This window comes from Onychomys torridus, chromosome 17 (genome assembly GCF_903995425.1).
Source record: "Onychomys torridus chromosome 17, mOncTor1.1, whole genome shotgun sequence".
NCBI classification, from domain to species: domain Eukaryota; kingdom Metazoa; phylum Chordata; class Mammalia; order Rodentia; family Cricetidae; genus Onychomys; species Onychomys torridus.
The window spans coordinates 394,444-418,526 of record NC_050459.1 but is presented as its reverse complement, the minus strand read 5'-3'; the positions used below and the strand labels follow the sequence as shown (position 1 = coordinate 418,526).

The 24,083-nt window shown below is 49.3% G+C and overlaps 1 protein-coding gene across 1 annotated transcript in view; it reads right to left on the bottom strand.

Annotated features, from left to right (window-relative positions):
* Positions 1-24,083, bottom strand: part of Arhgef18 (Rho/Rac guanine nucleotide exchange factor 18) — a 95,869-nt gene that overhangs the window by 54,869 nt on the left and 16,917 nt on the right. Inside the window, 8 exon segments of the mRNA XM_036166482.1 lie at positions 14,470-14,611; positions 15,177-15,279; positions 15,578-15,655; positions 16,295-16,339; positions 16,817-16,874; positions 17,829-17,943; positions 21,536-21,686; positions 23,060-23,322. Coding sequence (XP_036022375.1) covers positions 14,470-14,611; positions 15,177-15,279; positions 15,578-15,655; positions 16,295-16,339; positions 16,817-16,874; positions 17,829-17,943; positions 21,536-21,686; positions 23,060-23,322 — 955 coding nt within the window.

The window sequence follows — 24,083 nt, the reverse complement described above, 5'->3', positions numbered from 1 at the left end:
GGAGTAGCTGCAATGGAGGCTGTGTCCTCAGCCTAAAACCTTTACTCCCTGGCTCTTTTTCCTAATTACGGTTTGATAAATTCCACCTCACCTCCCTCTTCCTCTATTCCAGCTCTTCCACCCCCACCACCACTTCCCCCTCCCAATTTCCTCTGCACGCTCTCCCTCTCTCTTTTTAGACCCATGGAGTACACTTAGTGTTGCCAGTATGTACCTGGGTGACTGGACCCCTCAGGGACCACAGGGACCCCTCAGGGACCACATCCAATTGACAGAAACTTCTCAGCTAGGGGTGAGACTTCAAGAGCCTCTCCTGTCCACATTCTTGGCTGCCTCGATCATGCGCCGCGCGTACTACCTGGGTCTTTGCAGAAGCAGTTTGCTGATCCCTCTACTGTATCTAATTAGCTTGTTCTGGAGGGAGGGCCAACTTTCCACCATCGAAGAAATGTCCCAGGCAGGGATCATCACGAGGTGAGAGAACAGCCATTATTATGCTCGACAGCAGGAGGGATCAGAATGAAGTGCAGAGTGGATTAACTATGGGGAATCATCACCAAGTTCCAGAGTGCTAAACTTCCAAAAGGGAGCAGGTACTTTGGTCTCTGAGCACCTTAACTTCCCTATAAGCCTAAGGAGGCCAGCTATAATGGCTCAGAAGCGAAGAGCACTGGCTGCTCTTGTAGAAGGCTTGGGCTCAATTACCAGCATCCACATGGAGGCTCACAAGTGCCCATGACTCCAGATCTAGGGTAGCCAATGCCCTCTTCTCACCTCCACAGGTACCAGGCACACATGTGCAGAGACACACATGCAAGTAAAGCGCTCACACACATAAAATAAAAATAAATTTTTTATAACTTTATTTGTATTTCATGTGCATTGATATTTTGCCTGCATGTCTGTGTGAGGATGCCAGATCCCCTGGAACTGGAGTTACAGCCAGTTGTGAGCTGCCATGTGGGTGCTGGGAATTGAATCCGGGTCCTCTGGAAGAGCCGTCAGTACTCTAGACTGCTGAGCTATCTCTTTAGTCCCAAATATTAAAATTCTTTTAAAAAGCCAGCTATAAACTATTCACATAAGTCAGCAGTGGGGAGGCAAGATGTCTGGCCCCTTGAGTTTGATCCCGAGGCCCAGGACCCATAAGGTGGAAGGAGAGAACTGACTCCTGCTGCACAAGCTCCCCATACAAAATAAATAAAAAACTTTAAATGTAAGTCAGCAGCCAGTTCCTACGGCAGGAAAATTCCAGAACCCTGCAAAGGCCTTCATTAGCATTCCTTTTACAGCTACAATGCGTGGGCTTGAATATATTTTAACATACCCTGTGTGTGTGTGTATCAAGGTCAGGCTGCAAGCTGGCTATGACCAGGTGGCTGGTGGGAGGGATATTGTCTCTAAAGAGATCGCGTCTTGTTGTGTTACCCAAGTGGGGTTGCAGATCTTGGCTCAAGTGATCTTGCCTAGTCTAGGCATGGGCTGGGGCCACCACATCTGCCTATCATTATATTTGAGAATGGTGATATTTGGTTGTATTCTGCTTCCATTTTCACATGGGTATGGGTGGGATGTGTGTGTATGTTTTCTATACATGTGGGCACACATATGTGTGTGTGTCCCCCTGTGAGCAAGCATTTGGAGGCCTGGGGTTGATGTTGGGACTCATAATCACTCGTCCACATTATTCACCGAGTCTCTCAGTCAAACCCGGGGCTCTTGGTCTAGGGATCCCCAACTCTGCCTTCTGAGGCCAGAGTCACAGGCGTGCTGCCAATCCTGCATTTATGTGGGTTCTAGGCCTGATGATCAAACTCTCTAACCCCTCAGTTGTTAACCAACCCCTGTAAGGTGATAGCCGGAAGAACTATAGAACACAGGGACAGTATTTGACAGACATTTGTTCGTTCATTCATTCATTCATTCATTCATTCATTCACTCACTTGAGGCAGGTTCTCACGTAGCACGGGATGGCCCTTAAGCCATAATGAAGCTGAAGATAACTTGAACTCCTGATCCTTCTGCCTCTACTTCCCACTTGCTGAGGTTACATACACGTGTCACCACTTATGTATCCTTTTACATTTATTGTGTGTGTGTGGGGGGGGGGAATGCGTGCACCACATCATTAGGCTTAGCAGCAAGCACCTTTACCTGCTGAGCCACCTAGTGGCCCTCACCCCGTCTATTCTTTACAGTGAATTATCTGCAGAGCCCAGGTTCAAATGTGTTCTAAAGAGTCCGACACCTTCATCACCGTTTCCTTCTCTGGATTAAGTGAGTCTAAATCTACCACCTGAACTTCAAAATGCTGGGAAAGCTCTGTACACGGTGAAAACCTCACCGTGTAGGAACTGGGAGTGGTTAGAAGCCGGAGGTTTCAGAGTGGGGAGATGGCTCAGCGGGGAAGCATGAGGACCTGACTTTGAATCCCCAGCGCTGGGGACATGACGGTCCCTGGAACTTGTTGGCCATGTCCAGTAAGCATCTGTCCCCCCAGGGCTATAGCATGTGAGCAGTACCTCATATCTCTTGCCACAATGGACAGACTATGTAACTTTCTCCTGTGGGGCACTATCTAAGTCTATAACTGACTTTACTCCTGGTGTACAGGGATTCACTATTTAACCCAGACTGACCCTGAACTCAGCATTTTCAGCTTTAGCCTCCAGAATGAGAGGATAGTCCTATGCCGAGACGTCTACTCATCTGTGTTTCTTTACAGTTCTCCAAATTGTTATTCCTTTACCTTATGGCTTATTCAGTTTCAAATTCTTCCTTAAAATTCTGTCCCAGGGCCAGCAAGGTGTCTCAATGGGTAAAGGCACTTGCTGCCAAGTTTGATCCCTGGAACTCACAAGGTGGACGAAAAGAACTTCCTGTAGACCATCTCTTGACTTACACACACACACACACACGCACGCACACACACACACACACACACACACACACACACACACACACACACACACACACACACACACACACACTGTGTTTCCAGTTCCTTTCCTCCCAATACATTCAGTCTTGAATTCACTAACTGCCATCAGCTTTATAAGCATTAATATATTTTTGTGTGTGCATGTGCCACAGTACGCATGTGGAGGACAACATGAAATAGCTGGCTCTTTCCTCCCTCCAGAGTCCCGGGACTCAAATGCAGGTTACTAGGCTTGGTGACAGCACCTTTATCCAATGAGCCACCTTGCTGCCCCAGTCACCATCAGTTCACCTAAAAGACACCTAAAGCTTACTTAGCTGCCACTCCCCAGCCACGGGCAACCACAATTCCACTGTGTCTGTGGGAAATGCCCACTCTGGACACTTCAAGTTCACTTATGTATCAGGGCTTTCTTTTCATTGCTGGATTAATATTTCATCATTTAGACGGGCTGTATGTTATTTATCCCTCAGATTAGCATGGGCATCTGGGTTTATCTCCATTACTGGGCCGTTATGAACAATCCTTGGGATGTCTGTGCACAGATGGACCCTGGCTTGCAATGGTTTGTCTTATGATTTCTCAACTTTGTGACTGTACAAAAACAATATGTATTCTTCCAATAGAAATGATATTACAGGGCCGGTGAGATGGCTTGGTAGATAAAGGTGCTTGCTGCACAAGCCTGATGACCTTACTTAGATCTCTGGGATCTACACGATGAAAGGAGATAACTGACTCCACCCAGTTGTCCTCTCACCTCTACCTCAGTGCCATGGCAGACATGTGCAAACCCCCCCCCCCCCCCCCCCCCCCGACTAAATGAATAAAACTTTAGAAAAGAAACTATACTATGCTGCTTGCTAGACTGTATTACGATGTATTTTTTCTTTTGGTAGCACTAAAATTCTAGGTCCTCATGACCACAAGGCAGGCACCCTACCACTGGTCTACAACCATGGCAGAACTGTTTTTATTTCCAGACAGTATCTCAGCAGGCTGCCCAAGGTGACCTCAAACTCACCCTGTAGCCTAGGAAGGCCTTGGATTTATGATCCTGTTTCAGCTTCTCAAGTAGTTGGAATGGTACACCTGTGCCACCAGACCAGGTTTCCTTCCTTCTTTCCTTCCTTCCTTCCTTCCTTCCTTCATTCATTTATTTATAATTATCTCATAGGGCTGGAGAGATGGCTCAGAGGGTAAAGGCACCTGCTGCCAAACCTGGCAACCTGAGTTCAATCCCCAGGACCACCACGGTATGAGAGAACCAATTTCCTCACATTGTCATCCGCTGACCCTCAACACATACCCACTATATACACAAAAGACGTACACACCCTTCCATACATGCAGTTAAAAGCTTTTAAAAATTAGCTCACAAAGTAACTGGCTTCTTGATGACATTTTCACACTTAATTCTGGTAGATCTCCACTCCCCCCTTCTCCAGCATACCCTTCTACCCTCAATATCCCTCCTTCCACTTCCATTGTCTTACGTGTTCTATTGCCTCCCCATCTCAGGCTCCTTTCTGGTTTCCCACCTGGATGATATATATATTTAACAATTAGAAGCAAGGATCTACATATTTGGCAAAACACGTGGTATCTGTGAGGAATGGGCCCAGCTTTAAATGCATTTCCAACTTCTGATGGTTTCTCAGGATGAGTTCCCACCAGAAATCCCCAAAGCATTTTTGTTGTTGTTGTTGTTGTTGTTGTTTTTGTTTTTTGAGACAGGGTTTCCCTGTGTAGCTTTGCTCCTTTCCTGGAACTCGCTTGGTAGCCCAGGCTGGCCTTGAACTTACAGAGATCCTCCTGCCTCTGCCTCCTGAGTGCTGGGATTAAAGGCATGTGCCACCAACGCCCGGCCCCAAAGCATTTTTGTGTGGTGTATGCACCTGTGTGTGTGCAGGGACCTGTGTGGAGGCTGGAGGAAGAGGAGGAAGAGGAGGAAGAGGAGGAGGAGGAGGAGGAGGAGGAGGAGGAGGAGGAGGTTGTTGAGTGTCCTGCTCTTGAGTCAGAGTCACTGAACCTGGGGCTGCATTGGGAGCCCAGCTCTTATCTCCATCCCCACCCACAGCATTGGAGTTAGAGGTGTGTGTACCTAGTTTTTTGTTTGATACAGGGTCTCACTATGTAGTTCTTAGAGGTCTTGGTCTTCACCTTGAAGAACCAGCTGGCCTCAAAGAGACCCCCCATCCTGTCCGCGGAGTGCTGGGATTAAAGGCGCGCACAAACAGAACTCTTGGCTTCTATTCCTTGTGGGTTTTAAACGCAAGTGCATAAACATCTTCACTCAGGTGCTCATGCTTACACAACAAGCACCCTTACCCACCTAGCCCTTCCTGTAGCCTCGCTCGACATTTTTAGAGAGCTCTGTATTCCTTTCTCTGGGTTAGACACTTAATTCTAGGTTTAGCCAAGACTGTCAGAATCAGTTTTTCCAAAGCAACTACAGCGTTCTAAATTCCTTCTGGAAGTACAGAGGGTCTCATCTCAATCCCTCTATCCTCCCATCCGCCCTTCTCTCCTTTCTCTTGGCTAGAAGGATATACTTGTCAGGCAACCACTGCAGAACGGAGCCATACTCACAAGCCCCCGTCTCCCCCAAACTTCAGTTAGCACTTCCTGGACCACTTAACAAAGGGGCACAGTGACCTGTCACCAATCACCGTACCCACCACTGCAAGCACCCAGCTCCCTTGCTGCAGAACCAAGGAGGCTCAATGGTTTTGCTCTACCTCTGCAGAAAATCAACGAAAAGCGCTGAGTGGTATATTTTTAAAGGTAACTATACTGGCTATGACTTGTATCACAATGAAGCTGTCACATTAAAAGTAACAGAAGTTGACATTTGATCCTAACCACACTGACATAGTGAAAATATAACCACATACTGTTTCTTTTTTTTTTGAGCTGAGGATCGAACCCAGGGCCTTGCGCATGCTAGGCAAGCGCTCTACCACTGAGCTAAATCCCCAACCCCACATACTGTTTCTTTTTTTTCTTATTATTATTAAATATGTTTATTTATTAATTTTTTTTCTATTTTACATACCAACCCCAGTTCCCCCTCCCTCCCCTTCTCCCGCCTCCTCACCTCCCTCCCATTCTACCCCCATCCACTCCTCAGAGTGGGTAAGGCCTCCTCCCATGGTAGTCAACAAAGTCTGGCATACCAAGTTGAAGGAGAGCCTAGCCCCTCCCCCTTGTATCAAGGCTGAGCAAGGCATCCCACCACAGGGAATGGGCTCCAAAAAGCCAGTTCATGTGCCTAGGATAAGTCCTGGTCCTGCTGCCAGGGACCCCACAAACAGATGAAGCCACACAACTGTCACCCACATTCAGCGGTCTAGTTCAGTCCCATGCAGGTTCCCGAGCTGTCAGTCCAGAGTCAGTGAGCTCCAACTAGCACCGGTCAGCTGTCCCTGTGGGTTTCCCCATCATGTTCTTGACCCCTCTTTTATTTTTTTGTTTTGTTTTTGTTTTTGAATGTCGAATGTCATTTATTGAAGGAGGGAGGAGGTCTTAAATACAGACTTACAGCACAATAGGGGAACCCTGGGTGGCAGAAGTTTGCTTCTGATGTTTTGTTTTTTTTGAGCTGAGGATCTATCCCCAGTCCACCCCTGCTCCTGATGTTTCACATACTGTTTCTTAAAAGTGTTCTGTCAGAACCTTTGGAACTGCCCCATATGATACAAGTCAGTGTATCTGCTATTAATACTTTGTTTTTCTAAACTGAGTCTCATGTAGCCCAGGATGGCTTCAAACTCACTGTGGAGGGAAGGAAGCCCTTGGACGCCAGGTCATTTTGCCTCCATGTTTTGAGTGCTGGGGTTACAGGCTTGTATGAACCACCACACCCTGGCTTCCACAGGGCTGGGAATGGAACTCCAGCTTTGTGCTCAAAACAAGCACTCACCAAATGAACCACATTCCTGTTGAGCCTAACTACATTGTATACTTAAAGGAAGGGATGACTCTATTTACTCACAAAGGCAGAGAAGCCGGCTAAGTGCAGTTTACTCACAATTTGATTTGAATGAGAAAGAGACCGAGAGACGGCTGCAGGAGCTGACGCACCAAGCTCTCTGGGAGGACACTGTTTTCTTCTAGTTGCTTTCCTCCCCTAAAAATAAATTCCTCCGGGTCCCTCCAGAGCTACCCCTGGAAAGTCTTGCACCCGGTGAGAGGGTTTTTCACAAGGTAGCCAGCCAGCTCTAGGTCCCTTCCAGCAGGGAAAGTGTTTACTTAACAAGTAACAAAGAAACAAGATGGGCTGGGTTTTAGACAGGATTTGGGGCTTTAAATAATTTCAGGCAACTGGAGGTGAAAATTGCTGAAAAGTCACAGATGGGGTTGGAAGAAATGGAAACATGACCCAGGATGGGAGAAATGAAGGAGACCTGATAGGAGATCAGAACTATGTTAAACTCGTGGTAGATAAACACAGGGAGGGAGGCCCAGCTGCTTGCCACAGCCAGGGTGCCTGGGGTGGGTAAGAGGTGCAAGTGGCCAAATTGCTACTGTGTGACAAGAATGCAAATTACACCCAGCTCTGCAAGAAACAGCTGATGGGCCACTTCCACCGAGTCGGGAGCCATTCGCCAGTGAATTTAAACTCTAACCCGGGACCCTGAAACAACCTGGGTGCCCAGCCCTTGAGAAGTAGGGATTCAATTCAAGGCCAGACTGGGATGGGGTAAGACTCTAGCTGTGCCAGTGTGTGAAAGGTGGAAAGACAACCCACTTCACAAAATTGCCCTCTGACCTCCAGGAAATAATAATAAATAATGGAAATAAGGGGCTGGGGAGGTGGCTTAGTAGTAGAGTTTTCCTAGTATGCAAGGAGCTGGGTTCAAGCCTCAGGACAATACAAATAAATAAATAAATGATATAAAACAAAACTCTTTACAAGACTAGTCATTTTTTTAGACGTCCTTGTCCCTGCCCCAGAGAAGGGCTTGGGGACCAAACAGGCGTAACAAACAGGGACAAGTCTAACTCCTGATCCAATCCAAACCACCAAGACACCCAACTCTCCTGGACTCAAATCACCAACAATCTAGGCTTGGGGGGTGAGAGATGGCTCAACGGACGAAAGTATTTGCAGCCCAAGCCTGGTGACCTGAGTTCGAATCCCAGAGCTCACATAGAAGTGGAAAGAGAATCTACTCCGAAGTTGTCCTCTGGCCTCTGGCCCCAGCACTCACATACATCATGCGCGCACAACGATCCTCTGGGGTCTGGAAGCAGGTTCATATGCACAGGTTATGTAACACTGAGCATGGACCATATGCCAGACATTCCACTACATCCTTTTCACGTATTACCTCCCTGAACCCACATCTAGTCCGTATTCTCATTTTAAGGAGAAGACCGAAGCTTGGTGATGTTACATGGCCCATGATAGAATTGGGACCAGATCCCAGGTCTGACGTGACACTGAGACATCTTCTCCTTACAGTTCAAAGGTTAATCATTCATTCAGACACCTGCAAAAAACCAAACAAAAAAACCCAACCCCTTCATCTTCAAATCGCCCTTGCTCATCAAGCTGTGTGCACACTCTCAACAAGAAATAGAAAGGCCCTTGAACGCCACAGCCCCGAATCCCAACGCCCCCAGAACTGAACAAAGACGGGAGAGAGACGCGCTGCTTCAGTGACAAACTTGGGAGGAACTTTCCCCCTCCCGGCCAGCCGTTTTTTCCACCAAGCTACAGGTAATTAGAAAAGAAGATAAGGAGAGGACAGCAGCAACAAAACGCTCAATTTAGCTGCGAGCAATCAAAGTTGCAGCGCACCTGCTGAGTTCTCAGCCCGGAAGGAATCTAGAAAGCAAGAAGCAAAACACGCCCGGTTTGCACCCAAACGCTCGCGGGCAAGGGTGTCAAGAGTTCCGGAGAGCCTAAACTGGTGCAAGGAATCGCTGTGGGGGACACTCCACCCTTGACCCTGGCCCTGGTATCCCCAAGCCAGGAGCAAAGAGCTGCATTGAGTTGCGTGGCTCTCCTCTCTCCTTTCCAGGAAAGGTGGCTGCAGCGTCCACGGCACTGGGACAGGGTGGCTGGGTATGGTCTGCACCATTGCACCCCACATTTTCCACTTGGAAACCCCTTGTCTGAAGAGGTCACCGGCATGGGAGACGTGAACGGCCCTGAGGCCGCTTTGGGAGTATGTTGTCTACCAAACAGTTTCCAAAGGGTCCCCATCCCCGGCTCCTGCACCGCGGAAATCGCCCGGGCCCCCTCACCTCCGCAGGGTCCCCCACAGGCCGCTCTCTGCCCTGCTGGCTCCTGGGTCGCTCCGGCAGCCTCCGCCCGGCCTCCCAGGAGCCGGAAGCGGTGTGCCGTGCGAGACCAAGCTGCGCGTGCGTAGGCCGTCCCCCCAGGGGGCGGGGCCCGGAAGAGGGCAGGGCCTCGTCAAGAGGTAGCTCCTCCAGGCACCTGGGACTTTGGGACTTTGCACTTAGCTGGGTCTATCCTTTTATCAACCTCAGCCCTCAACATGCATGTGTACAGGTACACACCCTCGTATACACCTCACGCACAAACACATAGAAAATCGGAAAAAGAGAACAGAAAGAAAACAGTTACAACAAAAATCCCCAAAGCTAGAAGACAAGGTGTGAAAAGCACAACAGGTTCCTCAGAGTATCACCTACTGCTAGCTTTTGAGTCTCACAGTCCTGTCCCTTGCTTAGGAGTACCTTTTTCTTCTTTAATAAACTCTCTCCTCCCCCTTCACGCGCGCGCGCGCGCGCGCGCGCACACACACACACACACACACACACTCCCTCACCCCAGACACTCCCACCTAGGAAGCATAACTTAGATGCCTGCAAACAAGCTGCTGAACACTGGGAAGACTATCAAAGACCCCACTGGGGGTGGGCGCGGCAGGAAAACAGGTTGGTGGGTAAGGGTGCTGCAGCCCGATGACCTGACTGGATACAGGGATCCACATCTTGAGAGAACTAATCACAGAGTGGTCGTTTGACCTCTATCACACCTATGCCATTACATACAAGTGCCTTCCAACCCCAACAGAGGAGGGAGTGTCAAGGCTGGAGTTAGAAGCGGTAGACCTTGGCTAGGCTGAGGATGGAGTTCAGTCAGCAGAGTACTTGTGTAGCCTATAGGAAGCCATTCCCTGCACTGCACAAATTGAGCAGAGTGACATATCGTTATCATCCTAGCACTCAGGAGGTGGGGGCAGGAAGATCAACAGTTCAAGGTTATATAGAGAATTCCAGGACAGACTTGGCTACAAATAAAATTCAAAAATAATAATAAAAGTAAATAAAAAATAAAGTAGAAAAATTAAACAATGGGATGAAATTATGGCTTTAGTTCTGAGTTAGGCCAGAACCAAATCCTGACTTAGGCAAGAACTTTTTTTTTAATATTTATTTTTATTTCTTGTATGTGTTTTCCTCAATGTATGCATGTGTATCCCTGATGCCTAAGAAGGCCAGAAGGTGTTTGGTCCTTGGAGTTGGAGTCACGAGTGGTTATGAACCACTCTGTGGGTGCTGGGAACCAATCATGGGTCCTCTGCAGGAGCAGCAAGTGCTTTTGAGCACTTAGCCATCTCTCCAGCCCCAAATAACTTCTAGCTAGACAAAGGGATACAGGCATGTAGTCCCAGCAATTTAAATGGCTGAAGCAGGAGAAACATGTGAGACCAGGAGTTTGCAACCAGCCTCCATGATATTGTAAGGTCCTATTTTTAAAAAGCAATGTAAAACAACAACAACAACAACAACAAAAACCCCTTTCTCACAGAACAACAAAAAAACTAAGAGAGGCAGGGCAATAGTAGCCTTTAATCCCAGCACTTGGGAGGCAGAGGCAGGTGGATCTCTGTGAGTTCGAGGCCAGCCTGTTCTAGAGAGTGAGATCCAGGGCAGGCTCCAAAGCTATACAGAGAAACTCTGTTTTGAAAATAAATAAATAAATAAATAAATAAATAAATAAATAAAACCTAAGAGAGAGGAATATTTAAATTCTTTGGAGGGCTGGGATGTCGTTGTTAGAGTGTTTGTCTGGTATGCACGAAGCCGTGAGTCCCACCCTCAGCACCGGTTAAAACCATTCTTGATGGTGGCGCGCACCTGTGATTCCATTTCTGCGTGGGTGGGGCAGGACAAGCAGAAGTTCATCGCCATCCTTGGTGACCCGGTCAGTTTGAAGGCAGTCTGGCTTACCAGAGACGCTGTCTCCAAAATAACAACAAAACCAAAACTCTTGGGGCAGCAAGATGGCTCCTGAGTTAAGGCGCCTGCTGCCAAGTCTGACAACCTGAGTTTGATCCTCAAGACCCACAAGATACAAGGAGAGAACTGACTCCAAGAAGAAGTCCTCTAGTGTGCCCACCCCCAACAAAACAAACAAATGTGGAATTTTTCTTTCAGCCTCAGTTTCTTCATCTATGGAAGCAATGTAAAGGGAGATGAGGATGCCCTTCAAGGAGTTGGGTGTTTGGGACAGGGGAAGTACTCAGCACAGCAAGGCCACCTCTTGCTGTCATCTGCACAAAATCTTCGAGATCACAACCTTCCGTTCAAGAAACTGGAGGGAACTGTTGCTTGCCAAGGACATATTCGTTGGGGTTTATTGATCAGCCAGCTCTGGTAGGCCACCCCATGGGTCTGCTTTGCCCACTGCTGGGTCACCTGGCTCAGGGGTAAGCCAATGTGTTTCTCTAAAAAGCCCTCCAGAAAATAGTTCTGGCTTTGAAGAACTTGCTGTAAATGACTCGCTTCTACCATTGTTACTTAAATGCAGTAGCAGGCAATATGTACAGAAAGGGAGGGTAAAGATAGAGCTCAGTCGGGAGAGTGCTTGTCTAACATGCATGAAGCCCTGGGTTCCACACCCAGTGCCGCATAAACTGACTGTGATGATACATGATGGTAATTCCAGAAGGACTGGAACTTGAGAGCAGTCTGGGCTATGTGAGACCCTTTCTGAAAGAAAGAGAGAAAGGAAGGAAGAAAGGAAGGAAGGAAGGAAGGAAGGAGAGGCAGGGAGAGAGAAAGGGAGATGGGGAGGTCACGGGGTGGGGGAGAAGAGGAAGAGAGGAGAGAAGAAAAAAGAAAAAGAAACCATGACATCACAACTACTCAAATCAGAAGACAGCAAGTTCAAGGTCTTCCTGGGCTGCTGAGAGAGTTCAAAGGCAGCTTGGATAACTAAATGAGATTCTGTTTCAAAAAGTAAAAAGCAGGCTGGAGGTGTATCTCAGTGGTAGGGTACCTGCCTAGAATCCCCCAGTGAGAGCTGGGGGACACAGTTCATTAGTAGAATACTGGCTAATGTATTGTGTCTCCTGGATTCAGTCACCATTACAATAAACACTAGTAGCCACAGGCAGAACATCCATAGTCCTCTGAGTAGCAGAACTTTGAAAAGAAGGAGGGGCAGGTGATGAAGAAAAGCCTGCTGTCAGTGTCTGGGAGGCACTGGGCCTGTTGTTCTTACTTCAGTCTATGCACATCCTAGGGCCTCCTCAGAGTCTCAGATAACTCATTCTTACTGGGGCTTCTCTGTCCAGCACCAACTCCAGACATTTGACAATGTTTGGAAACATTGTCTCATAACGTTAGGCAGGTGCTATCAGTACCTAGTGGGTCAGGATCGTTGTTCTAAGAGAATTACTTGGCCCTTTCAAAGGCCAATAGTGCTGATGTCGTGCCCTTGAACTTTGAACTTGCCTGAGTTTTGAATACTCTGTAGTTTGAATTCTTGCTACAAACTGCACACACACACACACACACACACACACACACACACACACCCATGCAAGAGATAGACTCTCGTGTATTCAGGTTGCCCTTGAATTCACTATCTAACCTACTTCATTATTGAGCTTCTGATTCTCCTGCCTCCACCTCCTGAGTTTTGGGATCAGGAGACATGCACCTCCCATGCTGAAGGTGGAGTCCAGGGCTTTGTACATGCTAGGAATGCTCTACCAGATGACCCATATCTCCAAAACCACACACATGTTTTCTAAGAAGCAACTACCATACTACCTACTCTTTAATTCTCTTAGAAATTTGGCTTGATTTCAAAGGGGCAATGTTCTAAATCCCAGTGACAATCAGAGTCCTCTCTCTCTGAGGATTCCCAGGACCTAGGACTGTTTGCTAAGCACAGACTCTTGCCAGCCCAGCCCAGCCCAGAAGTTTTAGGCAGCCCCCAGAGGGAGGAAACTCCATGCTATGGGTTGAACTGTCTCCTCTCAATTCATATTACAGCCCCATCCCTTCCCTTATTGCAGAATAAGACCATGGCTCAGTAAAGGATCTTGCCACCAAGCCTGATGACCTTAATTCTATCCCTGGAACCCACATGTGAGAGACGAGAACTGACCTCTGTACTCACATATTCACACAGAAAATAAAAATAAAGTGCAAGCTCTTGCACATGTGCTTATCCTGACTCACAATGAGCTTCATAATGGACTAGGTTGAATCTCAACTCCAGCATGATGATGGGGCCTTAAAGGAAGGGAGCTTGGAGGTTGGCATGATGATACATACGGTCAGTAAAAACACTTTCCTTGCAAGCACTAGACTCTGAGTTTGATCTGTCAGAACCCACGTAAAAGAGTGAATGAATGAATGAATGAATGAGCCTGAGGGGCAGAGATAGGAGGGTCCCTGGGGCTTTCAGGCAGCAGCTGAATCAGCAAGCTCCAGGTTCTGTGAAGACCTTGTCTCAAAAATAAAGTGGAGGGTGATAGAGGGAGATAGAATTAATCTCCAGCTTCTGCATGCATGTGCACGCATGGGCGTAACTGTTCATGGATGTACCTGTACACACATCACACATAAAGCAAGATGGGAGGGCACATGAGGAAGGCCTGCCAAGGTTGCCCTTTGGTGTGCATACATGAACACCTGTAGGTAGATGCACACATGCAACAGAAAGAAAAAGAAAAGAGCGTTTGGGGCCCCAATGAGAACATTGCAAGATGATGCCCTCACAAGCTGCCGAGCTAGCAGAAGCTGAGAGAGACCTGACTCCCTGTTGATACCTTGACCTTGGCCAGCCAGGTCCCAGAACTAGGACGAAATAATTCTGAGATTTTAGCCCGTAAGGACCAGGTATTGTCACCACATCAGATAAATACCCTGCCTGAGTCTAGGTCCTGCCGATTTTTTCCCCCCTGAGACGGGGTTTCTTTGTGTAACAGCCCTGGCTGTCCAGGAACTTGTTTTGTAGACCAGGCTGGCCTCCAACTCACAGAGATTCACCTGCCTCTACCTCCCAAGTGCTGGGATTAAAGGCGTGCACCACCACTGCTGGGTGCTGCTGGATTTTTTAAAAGGCCAAAGCTGAGTTAGGGAGCTTAGTCACCATCCTCAGAGACTGACTGGTCCCTCGGCTTCTCCCCAGGTTGCTGCTGATATTTGCTCAGAGATAGAGTCAGAATGTACCAGAGAATGGAGGGACATAAGGAAGAGAGGGAGCCGACGCCCCCCTTGGGTGGATGGATGGGGCTGAACTCACCTGAGCTCAGCAAAGGTTTGCCACACAGAGGACAGTTAGAATGGCCCAGGAAGGTTCCTCGCACCAGCTGGTGCCCATTGACACACTCCCGCTTCCCTGGAGCATCCTGAATCTTATCCTTTAGATGTGCGGGACTCTTCCCCTGCACAAGACAATGGTGGGTCTCAGGATGTCTTCTGCATGGTCTGCTGTAAGCCCGTTAAAGCACAGGGTGGCCAGGCCCTTCCCCTGCGGACCTCCAACCACCAGGTTCCACCCACAGAACAGTCTAACTGCTCTAATGGCTAGACCCAGCCGCTGCCCTACACAGTCAAAAAGCCCAAGCTCTGGGCTTGAACTCACACCAGTCTGTACCCTGGAAATCTCCAAGCCCACCTCCTCCCAAGGAAATCCTATATAAACCCTGTGTTCTGCTCAGTTCTCTGCTGCTTCTCACCTGAGCAGAGGCAGCCACCCTCCTGGGTCTTTCCCTCCCCAAGCATCTCTCGTGTGAAGTCTGTTGGGCCTGACTTTGTGGTATTATTCCTTGGCTCCTGACTGCCACGATACCTTTCCCCTCAGAGCTGGAGAACTTACATCTGGTCCTTTTGTGCCCTCCACCTCCCCATATCCAGTCCCAGCTTGAATTCCGGGGTTCCTGAGTCAATGGTACTTCATGGAGCTGGGGAAGGAAGCGCAGCCCCCTAGCTCCAGCTCAGCCCCCTCACCTTCTCCTTTTGCCTGGTGACCCTGCTTCGGAGGGAGCTCAGGCTGCGCTTCACTCTGGTGCTCTTGTCCGTCTTCTCGCTCTTGCCCACGCCATCCTCACTCCTAGAGGGTGGGAAGGAGGTGACAAAGGGCTCCAGGCCACTCTCAGGCCACTCCGGGAGGTGCTCCTGGAATCCATCTCCCCCTGATGTGACCCTTTCTGAGGTTCCCAGTTCCCCATCTTCCCTTCCCTTCCCTCCTTTTCCTCTCCCCTTCCCGTCCCCTCCTCTCGCGCTGCAGCCCAGGCGGTCCTTGAACCGGTGATTATCCTGTCTCAACCTTTGCTCTCTAGGTGAAGTCAGCTCTCAGGGGACTTGGCATAAAGGCCCTGCTATAGCCACCAATGGCAGCTTGTGCTTACTCAGACAAGAACTCAAACCAGGTGAGGCTGGAGTGGGCTCCTCCAGGGCTGACGGGCATGTGAGCTCGCTGACGGGCCCTGCGGGAGCAGAGTGGGACAGACATCTAAGTTCTCAGGCCACCGAGTCCTCCTTATCCTTCATTTCTGCATCCCCAGGGCTTCAGGGTACAGGCGCATCTCAGGAGCCCTGGCTGAGGGCCCACCAGTGTCTGTGGGCTCTCATATGGACGTGACAGCAGGCTGTCCAGCAGAGGGCGGTGGTACTGTGTCTTGGACGAACCACATGAGCACATCAGGACAGTTTTCTAACCCATCGCAAGAAACAGACACCTTTTCTCGTTTGCGTCATTCTCTTCTAGGTTTCCTTTTCTCATCTCTCCATCCTTTCTCCTCTTTTCCCTTTTCTTCCTTCTCCCCTCCCTCCCTCTTCCCCCCTTCCTTCTCCCCCTCTTACTCCATAGCCCAAGTTAGCCTTGAAGTCACACTCTTTCTGCCTCACAGTCTCCCCCAAACCGGGATGAAGGCACGTATCATCACACCCATCAACTCCTTTCTTCTTCCCACCAGATCCCCGGAACTGTCTGTTGCCCTGTCTACGCCCATACTTGTCCCTCATACTGTCTCTCCCAATATTCATGTACACACACCCGTCTCTCCCTCAGCCTCATGCCTGTCTCCTCCAGCCCCTGGCCTTCACCCCTGCTCCCCTCCACTTACCCATGGTACTGTCGCAGTTCCTGAAGCACTTGTTGTACTATCAACCTAGGGCAGGGGTGGGTTACAAACATCTGTACCATGACCAGACCCTGAGCCCCCATGCACACTCTAACTGGGCGCCCTGAAGACCCCATGGTGTATTCCTCCTGGGCAGAGGTTGTTTGAGAAAGAAGCCCCATGATGTGAGACTAAGCCAGATTAGGCTAGCATGGTCACTTAAAAAAAAAAAATTATGAAACAAGGTCTCCTATATTTCAGGCTGACCTCCAAGCTGAGGATGGCCTTGAACTCTTCCAATTCTCCCACCTCCACTCACAGAGTGCTGGGGTGACAGGTAGACACCACCACATGCCTGGTTTATGTAGCACTAGGGATGGAGTCCAGTACATGCTAGGTGAGCACTCTACCAAATGACCAAATGAGCCCCAGCAGGGTTGCTTACAAGCAGCAGCTACATCCCCAGCCTCTACCCACCTCCCCTAGCAGTCCTCTGGGGTACTCTGTTGTGGGACAGACACTCACACATGGTCTGGCTCCACATGGTCCTTTTCCAGGCTCTCTAGCACAGGCGGATCAAGGCCTAGAATCAGTCCCCAGCACAAGGGGACACCAAAATGAGCAAGGGTCCAGCTCTGCACCTGCCCACCCCAGCTCCAGAAGGATAAGAAGCTGTACCTAGCAATCTCTCAGGGAGGAGAGATGGGGAGAAGCCATGGACCAGGGACTGTACCATCATCTTAATGGGTCTATGCAAACTTAACAGGCTCTCCCAGGCATGCTCAGGAGCTACACCCACTGTTCCTTCTTTCAGGGAGGCTCAGAGCCACTCAAAATAGCAGGGTGGATTTGTATGACAGTTTGAGTGGTGACAAAGGAATGTGGTCTTTGGTCAGAGGTTCAGAGTCCAAGAGGGAAATAGAGAGAGAGAGAGAGAGAGAGAGAGAGAGAGAGCCAGAGCAGAGAGGGAGAGAGCGAGCAAAAGAGAGGATGTAGAGAAGAGAGAGAGGGGCAGAGAGGAACAGTGGGAAGAGGAGAGACAAAAGAAGGAAGTGGAGGAGGAAGGGACAGAGAGGGGGCGGGTGGAAGATGGCCCGGTGGGTAGAGGTGCTTGCTTCCCTGGACCCACACAGTGGGAGGAAAGAACCAGCTCCTGTCCTCTGACCTCCACAAGTGTGCTGTGGCACGTGGAATCCTTCCCAACATATCACACACACACACACACACACACACATACACACACACACACATTACTAATACTAACAAAAATAAAAAAGGAGTGAGGAGAGAGGGGGCACAGAGATGAGAGAAGGAGGAGGAGGAGGAGCTAGAGGCACCCCAGAGAAAGGCGGACGGCAGACATTGGAGGTGATACCCTCTTCATGGACCCCATAGCACTGCCAACTTCCTGCCCTAGTGACTCTGCGCTCCCTCCCTAGCTCCTGTCTTCCCTGAGATCCAGCTGGGGCTCTACCCATGGAGCTCTACCCTGCCTCAGTCATTGATTTGTGCAAAAGACATTCCCAGGCCTGGTTACCTTGAACAGGTGGAGAGGACACGTCTGAGCCAGAAGCCAGTTCCAGACAGCTGACCTCCTCACAGGACACAGGCACTGACTTGGATCTTAGCCTTTTCTCAGGGCAGCTACATTCCTGTTGGGGAAACAGGATTAATTGCCCTGCCCCAGGTCAAGGGCACCCCGGGCACCACACCTCCTTCCTCAGCCTCAGCTTCCAGCCACATCAGGGCCTCCCTCTACTCAATCAGACTGTAAAGGCTTTCCCAAAACTCTTAGCAATATTTGAGGCTGTGGTACTCAAATCCATATGAATGGGAAGTCCCCGCCCCCAACCATGGCTCATGTTTAGGGACAAAGATGTCCCAGGCACAGACCGTAGGCCTGAGCATACATTCCCCAGGCATCAGCTACCATCTCAGTTCTCATAGTCTCCCTGGCTGCAGATCCCAACCATGCTTCTCTCATTGCATGCTGCACCCTAGGAAAGGAGCCTCTATGCCTGGCTCAGGCTTCAGGATAAGGGGACAGGTTCCTTTTCCCCTAGCCCACTGGTAACATTTATGGCTAAGATTATCCTCTCTGTCTCTGTCTGCTGTCTGTCTGTCTCTGTCTTTCTCTCTCTCTGTCTTTCTCTGTCTCTGTCTCTGTCTCTCTCTGTCTCTCTGTCTCTCTCTCTGTCTCTCTGTCTCTCTGTCTCTCTCTCTCTCTCTCTCTCTCTCGTGTGTGTGTGTGTGTGTGTGTGTGTGTGTGTGTGTGTGTGTGTGTGTGGTGTGTGGTGTGCTTGCATGTAAAGCCCAGAGGACATCTGTGGAAATCATTCCTCAAAGCATAATCTACCAGTTTTGTTTTAATGAAGACAGGCTATGCTAGTCGGTTGGTGAGTCTCTGGGATCCTCCATGTCTCCTCCTCCACAGGATTGGGATTACAAAGTGGGGATTACATGCCCCACCACACCTGACTTTTTCTACATGGGCCTTGGGAATCCAACTCAGAGCCTTGTGCTTCTAAAGCAGACCCTTTTTTGACTGTGCTGTCTTCTCAGTCCCATGATTCTTCTTTGATGGAAACATGTCCATCTTATAGGAGACCCTTTGACCCTGGGGTAGCTCCAGATGTGGCTATGGTTCATCCTGTCTGAAACTCAGATTGGAATTAAATCCCCATTGTGAGGTATTAAAATGGTGGAAATCGGGGCTGGAGAGATGGCTCAGTGGTTAAGAGTACTTGACCAGGGTTCAGTTACCAGCACCCACATCGCAGCTCATAGCTGTCTGTAACTCCAGTTCCAGGGCACCTACCTGACATCCTTATGCAGGCAAAACACCAACGCACATAAAAAAAAAATGATGGAAATCTGACCATCTATGTCTAGACAAGGGCCCTTGGGGAGGAGCCCAGGGTTGCATTAATGTTGTTCAGGCTGGAGCACCCCTGAGTGCACTCAGTTTTTGTTTGTTTGTTGGTTTTTTAAGATTTTTTTTATTTATTTATTTATTTATTTATTTATTTATTATACAGTGTTCTGCCTGCATGCTAGAAGAGGGCACTGGATCTCATTATAGATGGTAGTGAGCCACCATGTGGTTGCTGGGACTTGAACTCAGGACCTCAGGAAGAGCAGACAGTGTTCTAAACCTCTGAGCCATCTCTCCAGCCCGAGTGCACTCGTTTTTTGAAACAGAGTCTCACTCTGTAGATCAGGCTGGCCTTAAATTCACAGAGATCTGCCTGCCTCTGCCTCCTGAGGTCTGGGGTTAAAGGTATGCACCACCATGCCCATCCCACCTTTAAAGAATGTGTACATACGTACGTAAACTGGGCAGTGGTGGCCAGCCTGATGTACAGAGCAAGTTCCAGGACAGCCAGAGCAACACAGAGGAACCCTGTCTCGAAAAATAAAAATCAACCAGAAAAAATGTACATGTGTGTACAGAGTATGTACGTGTTTGTGTGGCTGTGTGTACACCTGTGTAGGCCAGAGGTCAACACTGGTGTTTTCCTCACTATCCACCATATATTTACTTTTTTGTTTTGTTTTTTGTTTTTTTGGTTTTCCAAGACAGAGTTTCTCTGTGTAGTTTTGGTGCCTGTCCTGGATATCGCTCTGTAGACCAGGCTGGCCTCAAACTCACAGAGATCTGCTTGACTCTGCCTCCTGAGTGCTGCGATTAAAGATGTGTGTCATCATCGCCTGGCTATATTTACATTTTTAATGAATGATTTTTTTTTTTGTATGTGTGTAGAGGTGCACAGAGGTGTGGGTGTGGCCACATGTGGAGGTTAGAGGACAGCTGGGGATTGAATTAAGTCATCAGGTTTTGTGGCAAGTGCTTTTACTCATGGAGCCTTCTCATTAGACCTCCAAGTTAGTGTTTTGTTTTGTTTTGTTTTGTTTTGTTTTGTTGGTTTTTCAAGACAGGGTTTCTTTGTGTAACTTTGCGCCTTTCCTGGAACTCACTTGGTAGCCCAGGCTGGCCTTGAATGCACAGAGATCCTCCTGGCTCTGCCTCCCATGTACTGGGATTAAAGGCGTGCGCCACCACCGCCCGGCTCCACTTTAGTTTTTTTGAGATGGCATCTCTCACTGAGTGTCACTGAGCCTGAAGCTCATCAATCGGTGAAGCCAGGTGGCCAGTGAGCTCCAGGGATCACTTCTCACACACACACACACACACACACACACACACACACACACACACACACGAGACTTGATAGGATTACAAGCTTGCACCACCATGCCCCAAGCCTTTACACGGATCCGGGATCCAAACTCAAATCTTCCTGTCTAAGCAGCAGTGGCTTTACTGACTGAGTCATCTCTCCATCCCCAGGAGATTTATCAGAAGGGACAGAGGGCTGTGGAGTCGGCTCAATCCATAAAGTGCCATGAGGATACAAGTGAAAAATCTGGACGTGTGGCACATGTTTATAATCTCAGTGCTGGGGAGGTAGAGACAGGTGGGCTCCTGAGGCTTGCTGGCAAGCCAGCCAGCCTACTTAGCAGCCTAGTTATCCAGGAACTCACTCTATAGACCAGACTGGCCTTGAACTCACAGAGATCTGCCTACCTCTGCCCCTGAGTGCTGGGATTAAAGGCACACTTCATCATGCCCATGCTCATCTTTCTTAGCAGAAGCCCTTAGAAAGTCTGTCTCAAAAGAAGATGGCCAGCACTGAGGAATGACATTGAAGTTATCCTCTGGTTTCCACACTGTCTTCCCAACCTACAGATTCCCACTTGAACACGTGTGCAGGTGTGCAAGTGCTCAAACACACACACACACACACACACACACACACACACACACACACACACACACACATGCATGCACATGTGAGATGATAGACCCAAAGGAATGTATATGGACACTCCCTGTCCATTGCCTTGTGATGTACTGAATCCCTAAGGACCACCAGATGAGAAAATCATCACCAAACACAACCCTTGACCTTGACTTCTAGACTCATAAACTAAAACAATCCAATATGTGTAGTCTATGGTATTGTGTTACACACACACACACACACACACACTCTTGCAAATAATATCTCAGGGCCCAGAGATGTCCCAGCCATGGGCTAAATTAGGGAGACCCCTCTTTCCTGCCCTCACCACGATCAGTGGCTCCTGATACCTATGGGGGAGGCGTTCCTTCCCGCCCTTCACACTGACATCACAGCCCAGAGGGTGCCCACTGGTGGGGTTGGTGCAGGTCCTGCCCACCTTGCTTGAGGGTTCTGCTGGGGTCTCACTGTCAGGTAAGCATACTTGGGTCCAAGTCTTCTGCCCCTCTCCAGACAGATTCAGAGCAAGGCTAGCGAGAGTCCGGGGGAGACTGGTTCCTTCGTCCACTGTGGAGGCATCAAGGCTGAGCCTGGGGGAAGAGCAGATAAGGAAGTGTTAGAGCTGGGTATCCATCTGGCCATGCCTTAGGTACCCAGGGGCAGGAGGGAATTCACAGGGATGTGGTGTCCCCCCACCACCACTGTGGTCTGGGAGAGGGGCAGGGCACACAGAGGCCTTCACACCTCCCAATGCCAGAAGAGTCTGCATCTTCAGGGAGATTCCCTCACCCCTTTCTCTTTTTCTATGATACTTTCCTTTCTTCCTCCTTCTCTCACTCCTTCTCTCTTCCCAGCTTCCTTCCCCGCCCCCTACACTTTCAATACTGTGGGTGGAGCCCAGGTCCTCACGCATGCCAGGCAAGCACTTTACCATTAAGCTGCACCTGAGCCCCCTTGGGAGGAGTTGAGGCACACCAGTGCAGGGTGGTGGTGACCAAAGTCCCCCTCCTTTTGATCCTGCTACAGGGTGGCAGGAGATGAGCACTCATCTGTGTTTTCATCTCACATGAGTCTGTAGCATGCAGGTGGGGGGGGGCAAATTTTGTGTAGACATTCTACCACTTACAGGCCATCAGGCATGGGCTTAACAGGGTGAGTGTGAAGCAAGTGGAGTCTATGTGGACACACGTGTGTGTTTGTATGTGCTCACTTGAGAACACATCTTTGGTCTGCCTCTAGCAGCACAGGCACATTGCTGGACCTATGTTGTGTGTTTGTAAGTGCAGGAACCTGCACATACAGGCTCACACATGCTTCTTCCCAATCGAAACTTCCCCTTGGGAGGGAAGGGGAACCCTCAGAAACTCACAAGGGAGCTCAAGAACCTGACAAGTTGTATGAGGAGTTCACACACTTGCTGGGGAAGAAGAGACTCTTTTTTTTTTTTTTTTTTTTTTTTTGGTTTTTTGAGACAGGGTTTCTCTGTGTAGCTTTGCACCTTTTCCTGGAACTCCTTGGTAGCCCAGGCTGGCCTCGAACTCACAGAGATCCGCCTGGCTCTGCCTCCCGAGTGCTGGGATTAAAGGCATGCACCACCACCGACGGGCGAGAAGAGACTCTGGTGGAGCTGCCTGAACTATTCAGGGAGTGCCAGCCCAGCAGCTTTGAGTCAGAGCTGACATTCATGGTGTGGCCGATTTTGAGTTATCTACACTCATGTAAGTAATCCCTCACCCAGACTCTTGTAAGTAACTCCAGTGAAGTTGGTTCTCTGAGCTGGACCTGAATGGGATCATTTCTTTGGCCTGTCACCGGTGCCCTATCTGGAGTGAAGAGATGTTTGTCTACATCTCCTCAGTGAAAGCCACACAGCTGAGTACCAGGCTGGACAGCAATATGTCCTGAGAACTGGCTGTGGCCTCCGGGAAGGTAGGCAGTGGTGGGTGGGGGGGATGGGGCTGACCTTCGACAGCCCTCTGAGCAACTCCGAGGCCTCTCCCAGCTGCGTCTCTGAGGCAGGACTGGATCTCCTGCATAGCTTGAGCAGAGGGGCCCTCTTCTGGCTTCTTTTCTGGGGGTCTCAGGATCCATAGCCACTTCGGACTGATGGTGGTCAGAAGGGGCTCCTAAGCCCAGATCTCGGAGGTATTCACTGCCCTGAAGGGCTTCCATATCCAGGCTGAGGTCTTCTGTGCTCTCGCTGAGGTGCCTTGGAAAACCATCTTCCTGTAGGTTGGGAAAAGAGGCTGTTGGTCAAGAGGTAACAGAGGTAAGGTCCTCCTGGACTCAAGTCCCCACTCCTCAGCACGCAGATGGGCTTATCTTCCTCTTGTCCATTGGGAACTCATCTCTCTAGTGGTATGCTATGGTGGTCTGAATTTTGGTTTTTAGCCTTGCTTTGGCACAGTGTTTCCTCACTGTGCTCCCTTTCTTCCTTTTGGAATGGTAATGTCTATTCTGTGCCATTGCATGTTGGAAGCTGTGGTCTGCTTTTTGGTGTTGATTTTACAGATGGCTTTGATTTTTACAGGGGGTTACAGTTAAGAGACTGACTTGAGTCTCAGAAGAGACTTTGAACTTTAGACTTTTCAACAGTGTTGAGACTGTGCTAGACTATGGGGACTTTTGAAGTTAGACTAAATACATTTTGAATATGACTATCAACCGATGGGGAGTGGATCATGAAGAATGGTCCCCATAGGCTCATCTGCTTAGTCACCAGGGAGTGGCGCTAATTGAAAGGATTAAAAGGATCAGGAGGTGTGGCCTTATTGGAGGAAGTGTGTCACTGGGGGTGGGCTTTGAGTTTTCGAATGAGCCCGGAGTCTCTCTCTGCTTATAACGCCTGCTGGCGTTCTCGCCGCCATGATGATCACGCACTAAGCCTCTGAAACCGTAAACAAGCCTCCAATTAAGTGTGTTTTTCATGAGTTGTCATGGTCACGGTGTCTTTTCACAGCAATAGGGCAGTGGCTAAGACATATGCC